Here is a 10,544-nt window from a genome sequence, read left to right as displayed (position 1 = left end):
CAGGGCTCATTGGCTCACCATCCTTGGTGGCTGCAATTGCTAATGACTAGAGGTGTACAATTTTAGCATGGGCATATGTCTACATTACTTTGCTAAGTGAGAAAGGTGCATTCTGGAATAGTAGGTGGAATATAGTTCAAATTAAAAAAAATTATTTACCTGCACACAAATACACCATAGAAAACATATAGCAATCTTTTGTAAGACATTAGCAGTTAATATCTCCATTTGATAAGAAATAAGTAACTTTATACAGCTTTTATTTCTAATGTCTGATGTCAGATGAGGGAGAATTTTCAAGAATGAGAGCTGTTTGTCTGTGTGAAATATTTCTCATGTGTCATGTAGAATGAATATTGACCACTGAATTCGACAGGGTAGAGGTCACTGTAACATGCGTGCAACATGAAGGGAAAATGATTGGTATGAGATTAAAAAACAGAAAAGTATCGAAACCGGAATATATAGAGAGCTCTTTCAGGTATTTTTCTGTGATGGAAACAGAGAAAGAAGAAGGAACAGAGGAGGAGGAAAAGGAGACAAGAAAGAGGAGGAGGAGCAAGAGGAGGAAAAGAAGGGATACAGAGGAAAAGCAATGGGCAAATATATGGATGCCAGAGGTTTTTGCGTGCTTGTTTCCCTCCATCCCTCCCTCTGAAACTTTCCTTTCCTTCCTCCCTTCCTTCTCTGTCCTTTGTCCCTCCCTCCTCCGAACCTGGCTTCCTCCCTCCCTTCCTTTTGATAGAGCAAGGAAAAGAATGAATGTCGGTAGAGGTGAGCCTGTGAAAATTAAAACTTTGTGAGAGCAGACAAAGGGAAGAATATATACAGCCATGCCCCAAAATATATAGGAGGAATAAGAACTGCATAACTATGTCACGACATGCAACAAACCAGGAAAGTATAATCTAGCGATTATCCATGAAGTGAAGTGAAGTCGCTCAGTCGTGTCCGACTCTTTGCGACCCCATGGACTGTAGCCTACCAGGCTCCTCCGCCCATGGGATTTTCCAGGCAAAAGTACTGGATATTTCCTTCTCCAGGGGGGTCTTTCCAACCCAGGGATCGAACCCGGGTCTCCCGCATTGTAGGCAGACTCTTTACCATCTGAGCCACTAGGGAAGCCCAAGCGATTATCCATAATTTGTCTTTTTCCAAATACCTATCTAGAGTAAGAATGAATTAAGAAGGCGAGCTGGTTTATTTTTCGGACTCTGAGTGAAAAATGTTGAGAATACAGTAGTTTTGCTTCCATTTCCAAAGTCATATCTTTTTTTGACACAAAACCTGAGATACCTGGTCCCGGATCTGTTTAGTTTTGATCCCATAAATGATGGGATTCAGCATAGTAGGAGCCAGAATGCAAACACTGGCCAGTAAGATATGGACATGGGGTAAGATATGATGTGCAAATCGAGGAGTGAAAGCTGAGAAGATGCCAGGTCCATAAAAGAGTATGATGACACAGACATGGGAGCCACATGTATTGAGAGTTTTGTGGCGAGCATCTCGAGAAGGGATGCGGAAGACAGCACAGAGAATAAGCATATATGATACAAATATTAGCACAACATCTAAGGTCACTGTTGACAACAGGACAAAAAATCCATACCAGAAGTTTACTCGTATGTCATCACAGGAAAATTTGGCCACGGCGATGTGCTCACAAACAGTGGTTGGAAAAATGTTACTTTTACAAAAAGTTAGCCTTTTCAGAAGAAATATTATTGGGAAAATTGTACCATAACTTCTCAAAAAGATAATCACACCGATTTTCCCTATCAGTGTTTGTGTAAGAATAGTGGTGTATCTCAGTGGGTAGCATATGGCAATGTAGCGGTCAAATGCCATCACCAGCAAGATGCCTGACTCTGAGATGAAGGTGGAATGGATGAAGAAGAGTTGAGTGATGCATCGATCCAGGGAGATCTCCCTCGCATTGAACCAGAAGATGGCCAAAGCCTGAGGGATTGTGCATGTGGAGAGGACAAGGTCTGCTCCCGACAGCATGCAGAGGAAGAGGTACATAGGTTCGTGGAGGCTGCGCTTGGTGAGGATAATGAAGATGAGCAGGCTGTTCCCAAGCAGGGCGATGACATAGGAAATGAAGAAGGGGATAGAGATCCACACATGCTGGTCCTCAAGGCCAGGGATGCCCACAAAGTAGAAGACTGTGTGGCTAACACCAGTATGGTTAAAGACAGTCATACCTGGAGCAGATGACTAGGACCTCACCCCCTGTTAACAGACACAATCAAAATTTCAGACTGTGCTCAGAGCTCATGGCATCTATCTGATTCTTTTCCACAGTGAGTGAGCCAGGAACAATATAGGATGGGAAGATGAACAAGATATTATCTGTAAAATGAAGTAATAATCTCACAGAGATAATGAATGTTTATATAGTTAAAGAAAATTATATGGTAAAGAAAGATAATAGTAGTACCAAGAAAAAATACTATGGGAACCAGATGGAATGAATAATTCGGTCTATTTGGCTATGGGATGTCATTGGATAGAGGTCAGTTAGGTGGGGAATGACATGAAGTCTTTTGGGAGTTTAAGGATAAGCTTCTGTCATAGAAATATTTAATGCATTTAAATATTTTTAAAAGCATTAAATATTTTAAACAGTTTGCAACCCTGTATGGTTGTGTGATCAATCACATCTACATGCAATGGTAAAAAGATAGAAGCAAAAGTATTTTGGCTATGATTACAAGTTAAGGAGCTTGGATGCTATCCTGGGAGGAGTTAATTATTATGAGTTTTAAAATTGGAGAACATTAGATATCACTCTGCTTACTTAACACCAGACAAAGGTCTTAATATTTTCAAATGTCTGCTTTGGTTCCCCTAAACAGTTTAGTCTTGATGCTGTAATTTTCTTCCCTTTCCTAAAGTTTATACAATATCAGTAAATAACTTACTTACGCGCTTCAAACGCAGTCTTCATAGAATACAATGTGATGAATCAAGGAGGACTCTGAGAGCTGGGCATCAGGGAGCAGAGATTTTTATGCATTTGCCTGAAGACTCCGGGGAAGGCTGTTGCTCCAAGGAACCCAGTTTTAAAGCTGTATTTCTAACAACACCCTTTCCATTGTATCCACATGAGTAAAGGTATTATGGTTCTCTGTATTTGTCAAAACCAACCCCTCCTCCACAACTTTTCATCCTTGAATTGGGTGTGTACATACATTATTTTCAATAAATGAGATATTTACGTCATTATGAAATGGAGCAGGATCATATTGTCCTTGCCCCTTCCCATGTCCTCTGCCTGCCTTTTGCCTGAGGGAAACCTTAATCAAAAAATACATTTAATCAGAGAAATGCTAAAACAAAGGAAAACTGTCTAAGGAGACTAATAATAATGTAGTCATCAAGCATAGTCAAGGACCTTCAGTTCTTTCTCAAGGGCTGTAGATAATCTGAGCCATATCCTGTGAGCTCTCTTAGAGATACTAAAACCCGAGGTGGAGAAATTACCTACATGATGAGCAGACTGTACCTAGGACATGAGCTTCCACAATTCTGAGAATTGACCTCAAACGAATTGAAACTAATGGACCCCAGAACTGAAGATTAACTGTACCTAAAACATTCAAGAAGATGCTGGTCAGACCATTGTGACTATGCTGTTTTTGCATGTAGCGCCACACCCCCACACCCCCATCCCCTGCGCCTGCCTCTCTATGAATTCTCTCACCCCCTGCTTGTCAGTGGGGGGAGCTGGCCTTTGGACAGATATCTGCCACCCCTCTCCCCCAGTTGCAGGCATCTGAAATAAAGCAACTTTCCTTTCCATCAACCTGGCCTGTTTACTGGCTTTTGAGCAGCAAGCAGTCAGACCCCACACACCATATACTCCTTTTGGTAACAATTACTTTAACTATTCCTGTTTCTATTTTAATGAGAATTAGTAAATATTAATCCTATCTTAATCAGCACAAAAAGACTATCAAATATTCAGGTTATTTTAAGATCACTTATTCCTTAGAGTTTTTCTTTGTAATTTTGACAAAATTAATGTGAAATCTGTACCTTACTTTCATATCATTTTCTATTCTAGAAACTGAAATAATGAATTTTAATTGCTAATGTGAGATAATTTAATGGCCTTATTAAAATTTTCATGTCTTTTATGTACTTAAGTGTTAGGCTATAATGAAGAAATAATCTTCACCCCCCTCTCTTTTGGCTGTCTTCAAATCTATAATGAAGACTCAGTTACCACATTTTCCTGTATCTTTTTCTCTGGTAATGTATCTCAACTTTCAACATATTCTCTGTTTTATCTTTATTAAATTATCCCAAGTAAGTAGTTATGTTTATATTTGTAAAGAAGAGACTACTGTGTATGTGCATGTATAGGATTATAAATTCATAGATTTCAACTTAACATGGTGGATTGAGCTTATACAAGAAGACTCCACGCCTACTTAACTTACAGAAATATTTGATAAAATATACGTATTTTATTAAGTGGCTTTTAGATATTATTAAAACACATAAAAGCTACATTAATTAATTATTTTTGTTGTCAGTTGCTCAATCTTGTGTGATTCTGTGATCCCATGGACTGCAGCACACCAGGCTTTCCTGTCCTTCCCTATCTCCCAGAATTTGCTCAAACTCATGTCCATTGAGTTGATGTGCCATCCAACCATCTTGTCCTCTACTGCCCCCTTCTCCTGCCCTCAATCTTTCCCAGCATCAGGGTCTTTTCCAATGTGTTGGATCTTCGCATCAGGTGGCCAAAGTATTGGAGCTTCAGCTTCAGCACCAGTCCTTCCAGTGAATATTCACAGTTGATTTCCTTCAGGATTGACTGCTTTGACCTCCTTGCTGTCCAAGGGACTCTCTAGAGTCTTCTCCAGCACCACAGTTTGAAAGCATCAGTCCTTCAGTGATCAGCCTTATTTATGGTCAAAATTATTAAAACATATAAAAGCTACATTAATAAATTATAAATTCCAGTAAAACTTTCATTTAGATTCAGCCACTATTAGTATTTGGCCACATTTCCCTACCTCCTTGCCTCCTCCCCAAACCCCCACCCCCTCTGCTCCTGGCCCTGTCTCTCTCTCATTCTTAGTCTGATTTTTTTGTTGTGCCATTTAGCAAAATATGCAGTGTCATGACCCTATATTTAGCTGTAACTTCTTAAGGATAATCTCTTACATATACAGCAGTGCAATGACCAAGTCACAATATTTCACATTGATACAACACTATAATCCAAAATATAGAACATAGTCAAAATTCACCAATTGTCCACAAATTCTTCTTCAGAGTGATGATGATTATTTTTTTTATCAGATTTACATATCACATCAAATTGTCACATACTTATTTTCCTTCCTGAAGAAGGAGAGTCCAGTCAAGTGACATCCCAGGGACTGTCAATGTCCAGTCAAGTTTCAGAAACCTCTGCCATGAGTAAGTCTTTGGTGGACATCACACCATCCAAAGGGCTTTGTATGTCACAAATCTCTGGGCTCCACTCCTAGATTTTCTCATTTTGTGGTGTGGAGTCCAAAGTTGCCTTTTTCATATATTCCAGGTTGATGTTAATGCTCTGGGTCTGGGATTCACACTTTGAAAAGGCTGAGTGTGTTTACTGAGATTGCAGTGTGACAATCACTATGCTGATGGAGACACAAGGATATAAAATCTTTGGCTTTCTAAGTGGATGTTTTTCCTGCACCATTTTGAAGGGACGGGACTGTCCCTCCTTACTGTTTCGTGTCCCATTTATAATTTTAAAGTCTATATTCTTTGCTAGGTCAATGGTGCAAAGTAACAAAAGAAATGGAACAAAAAATTGCTATATTTCAGCATAGAGTGGTCAGACAGAGCTCTCCCCGAAGACATGGGAAAGCCAGTGGAGGCTACTCTAGTTCTTGGAGAATCATCATGAATTCAAGAAAATCAAATGGAGGATGTGTAATGTTGTAACTCCTGCACACACTATCAGGAGGGATGTTTTATAGGAATCACTTTTTACACTGGTGAATCATTTTATTACTTACGGGTAAAACTATCTGTATCCTGTCATGATCGACAGTTACAATTCTAAAGTATCAATTATAGGGAAGAAATAAAAACAACGCTTGTAATTTTATGTATAATTGAATTAAGTGTAAGCTTGGACATTTCAAACATGTTTTTCACATGCATGTTCTCAGGTCATTGGAGGGGGCTGGTGACAAGCTTGGGAGTAGTCTAGGTATTCTGCCTAATATCAATAGTAGCCCAACCCACAATTGAACCCAAGGGCTAAGTGGAGATTTCGAAACACACCCATGGTGTAGCCACACTCTTTTGGAAAATAAGATTTGTAGGTGATAATCACCAGATTGTTCTGATGCCTGGACTGAGCCTCTGGTCAGAGCCCACTATTCAAATCCAATTACTCAAGAGTTAACCCAATTATCAATCAAAAGTTCCCTTCCCACCTGGGGTAGGTGACAATCTGTTCTTTGACACTAGATTAGTCTGAAGAACTTGACCTAGGCTGACTTCTCCCTGGGTTCTGCCCTTAAGAGACTCTAAGCCCATCCATCAGCCTGGAGTTCCAAGTGGCCAACATAATGTCATCCTCCACACTCAGGGTGGCTGTGGTCTGTATGAGCAACATGAACAGGAGCATGGAAGCCCACAGCATCCTCAAGAAGAAAGGATTCAACGTTAGGTCTTTTGGAGTGGGATCCCATGTGACACTGCCAGGACTGGCACCCAACCTCCCTGTGGTATATGATTTCTCCACCACATATGAGCAGATGCGCAAGGACCTTCTCTGCAAAAACAGAATGCACCACAAGAGCAATGGGGTGTTACAGATCTTGGGGAGAAATGAGAGAATCAAATCTGGCCCTGAAAGATTTCAAGAGTGCAGAGATCCCTTCGATGCCATCTTCACCTGTACTGAGAGAGTGTATAAAGTGGTGGTGAAAGATCTGTGTGCTAGAGAACAGAAGACCTGGCAGCCTGTGCATGTGATCAACGTGGAAATAGAGGACACCCTGGAGGCAGCCACACTTGGAGCTCTGATCATCTGTGAGCTCTGCCAGGGTCTCCAGCAGGAGGACGATATGCAAAGCAGTCTGCCTAAGCTGCTCCAGGCAGCGAAGAAGAAAACAGGCAAGAGCTTTCTGCACACTATCTGCTTCTACTGAAGATCTTGGCTGGATTCATTTCCTTTGTTGGTAAGAACTTATGCCTGGACTTTTGGGCTAGCTGGTATTTTCTGTGAGAAGAGTCTTCAAAGCCATTTTAACTCAAAACCCTCTGCATGATTTTTTTCAGGTATACCCCACCCAGGGAAGGAAGTGGAAGAGAACATCATTGCATGGCGCGCAACCGTGCGTTGTTTTTGCTTTGGCTCTGTCTCTTCATCTTTCAGAGAAGGAAATGGCAACCCACTCGTATTCTTGCCTAGAGAATCCTGTGGACAGAGGAGCCTGTTGGGCTGCTGTCCATAGGGTCACAAAGAGTCGGACATGACTGAAGAGATTTAGCATGCATGCATGCACTGGAGAAGGAAATGGCAACCCACTCCAGTATTCTTGCCTGGACAATCCCAGGGACGGGCTGCCATCTATGGGGTCACACAGAGTCAGACACGACTGAAGTGACTTACCAGGAGCATTACTTACTTCATTCTTTCTGGAGTTATTTCTCCACTGATCTCCACTAGCATATTGGGTACCTACCGACCTGGGGAGTTCATCTTTCGGTCTATCTTTTTGCCTTTTCATACTGTTCATGGGGTTCTCAAGGCAAGAATACTGAAGTGGTTTGCCATTCCCTTTTCCAGTGGACCACATTTTGTCAGAGTTCTCCACCATGACCTATCCATCTTGGGTGGCCCCATATGGCAGGGCTCATAGTTTCATTGAGTTAGCCAAGGCTGTGGTCCATGTGATCAGTTTGATTAGTTTTCCATGACTGTGGTTTCCATTCTGTCTGCCCTCTGATGGAGAAGGATAAGAGGCTTATGGAAGCTTCCTGTTGGGAGAGACTGACTGTGGGGGAAACTGGGTCTTGTTCTGTTGGGTGAGACCATGCTCAGTAAATCTTTAATCCAATTTTCTGTTGATGGGTGGGGCTATTTTCCCTCCCTGTTGTTTGACCTGAGATCAAACTATGGTGGAGGTAATGGAGATAATGGCAACCTCCTTCAAAAGGTCCCATGCACACACTGCCACACTCAGTGCTCCCGACTCTGCAGAGGGTCACAACTGATCCACACTTCCAGCAGAAACTCTTGGACACTCACAGGCAAGTCAGGGTCAGTCTCTGTGGGGTCATAGCTCCTTTCCCCTGGGTCCTGGTGCACACAAGGCTTTGTTTGTGCCCTCCAAGAGTCTGTTTGCCCAGTCCTGTGTAAGTTCTGGGGGCTCTATGTTGGGGTTAATGGCGACCTCCTCCAAGAGAGCTTATGCCATACCCAGGTCTGCTACACCCAGAGCCCCTGCCCCTGTGGCAGGCCACTGCAGGAGACAAACACTCAAAGGCAGGTCTGGCTCAGCCTCTGTGGGTTCTCCTGGTTGCACAAGGTTTTGTTTGAGCCCTCCAAGGATCTCTGGTGGGTATGGGATTTGAGTCTAAATGGGATTTTGCCCCTCCTACTGTCTTGTTGGGGCTTCTCCCTTGCCCTTGGATGTGGGGTATCTTTTTTGGTGGGATCCAACATTCTCCTGTAAATGGTTATTCAGAAGTGAGCTGTAATTTTCAAGTTCTCACAGGAGAAGATGAGTGCAAGTGGGCCCAAAAGCCCACTTTTAGTCAACAAAAGAGTCTGAAATGTAGGACTTGGATGCAATCCCCAAAATGACAGTGTGATCTCCGTTTGTTTCCAAGGCAAACTGTTCAATATCACAGTGATCTAAGTCTATGCCTCAACCAGGAATGCTGAAGAAGTTGAAGTTGAACGGTTTTATGAAGATCTACAAGACCTTCTAGAACTAACCCCCAAAAGATGTCCTTTTCATTATAGGGGACTGGAATGCAAAAGTAGGTAGTCAAGAGATACCTGGAGTAACAGGCAAATTTGGCCTTGGAGTACAAAATGAAGCAGGGCAAAGGTTAATAGAGTTTTCCCAAGAGAACACACTGATCATAGCAAAGCAAAGATGTTCTCCCCTCCTCACTTGTTCTTTGATTATAAAACTATAGGCCAGTAAGTTTCAGGGTTGTGGATTTTTGAGTTTTACCAAGAGAATGCACTGGTTATAGCAAACATCCTCTTCCAACAACACAAGAGAAGACTCTACACATGGTCATTACCAGATGCTCAATACTGAAATCAGATTGATTGTATTCTTCACAGCCGACTCTGGGGAAGCTCTATACAGTCAGCAAAAACAAGACTGGGAGCGGACTGTGGCTCAGATCATGAACTCCTTATTGTCAAATTCAGACTTAAACTGAAGTAGGGAAAACCAAAAGACCATTCTGGTATGACCTGAATCAAATCCCTTATGATTATACAGTGGAAGTGACAAATAGATTCAAGGGATTAGATATGATAGACGGAGCACCTGAAGAATTATGGACAGAGGTTTGTGACATTGTACAGGAGGCAGTGATCAAGACCATTGCCAGGAAAAAGAAATGCAAAAGGGCAAAATGGTGTTCTGAGGAAGCCTTACAAATAACTGAGAAAAGAAGAGAAGCTAAAGGCAAAGGAGAAAGGAAAGATATACCCATTTGAATGCATAGTTCCAAAGAATAGCAAGGAGAGATAAGAAAGCTTTCCTCAGTTATCAATGCAAAGAAATAGAGGAAAACAATAAAATGGGAAAGACTAGAGATTTCTTCAAGAAAACTAAAGATACCAAGGGAACATTTCATGCAAAGATGGGCACAATAAAGGACAGAAATGGTATGAACCTAACAGAAGCAGAAGATATTAAGAAGAATTGGCAATAATACACAGAAGAACTATCCAAAAAAGATCTTCGCAACCCAGATAATGAAAATTAAATAGAAAATGCAAAATTCTAAAACTCCTAAATGACAACAGAAGAGAAAATCCAGATGACGTTGGATTTGGTAGTAACTTTTGTGATAAGACAATATCATAATCACTGTAGAACTGAACACTAAAACAACAATGAGATGCCATTGCACACCTAATGAGATGGAGAAAATCCAAAACGTTGACAGCAGCAAATGCCAGCATGGGTGTATAGTAACAGGAATTCTCATTCATTGCTGGTGGGAATTCAAAATGGTACAACCACTTAGGAAGATAAGCAGTTTCTTACAAAACTAAGCATACTCTTACCATACAGTCTAGCAGTTGCACATCCTGGTATTTACCACATGAACTAAAATGTATATACACAAAAAAACTGGTTCATGGTTATTTATAGCAGCTTTAGTTATAACTGCCAAAACTTTGAAGCAATCAAGTTGTCCTTCACCGAGTGAATGGAAAATACACTATTAAAAATGAAATAAAAGATATTCAGGTTGGAAAAGGACACTTAAACCACTATTTCAGTTCAGTCGCTCAGTCACGTCTGACT

The 10,544-nt window shown here is 41.3% G+C and overlaps 2 protein-coding genes across 2 annotated transcripts; one reads left to right on the top strand and one right to left on the bottom strand.

Moving 5' to 3' along the window:
• Positions 1-1,263: 1,263 nt before the first annotated feature.
• On the bottom strand, positions 1,264-2,208 carry LOC139187242 (olfactory receptor 52B4-like). The gene has a single exon (XM_070803252.1). The coding sequence runs from the start codon at positions 2,206-2,208 to the stop codon at positions 1,264-1,266; it is 945 nt and encodes a 314-aa protein (XP_070659353.1).
• Positions 2,209-6,599: 4,391 nt separating this feature from the next.
• LOC139187176 (RNA polymerase II subunit A C-terminal domain phosphatase SSU72 like protein 5-like) lies at positions 6,600-7,184 on the top strand. The gene has a single exon (XM_070803184.1). The coding sequence runs from the start codon at positions 6,600-6,602 to the stop codon at positions 7,182-7,184; it is 585 nt and encodes a 194-aa protein (XP_070659285.1).
• The last annotated feature ends 3,360 nt before the right edge of the window (positions 7,185-10,544 follow it).

Source organism: Bos indicus, chromosome 15 (genome assembly GCF_029378745.1).
Source record: "Bos indicus isolate NIAB-ARS_2022 breed Sahiwal x Tharparkar chromosome 15, NIAB-ARS_B.indTharparkar_mat_pri_1.0, whole genome shotgun sequence".
Classification (NCBI taxonomy): domain Eukaryota; kingdom Metazoa; phylum Chordata; class Mammalia; order Artiodactyla; family Bovidae; genus Bos; species Bos indicus.
Note: the sequence above shows the minus strand (reverse complement) of the source record. Positions and strands in the feature narration are given on the sequence as shown.

Excerpts from the sequence above, each read along its gene's own strand:
- LOC139187242 (XM_070803252.1), bottom strand. The coding sequence starts at position 2,208 with ATGACTGTCTTTAACCATACTGGTGTTAGCCACACAGTCTTCTACTTT.
- LOC139187176 (XM_070803184.1), top strand. The coding sequence starts at position 6,600 with ATGTCATCCTCCACACTCAGGGTGGCTGTGGTCTGTATGAGCAACATG.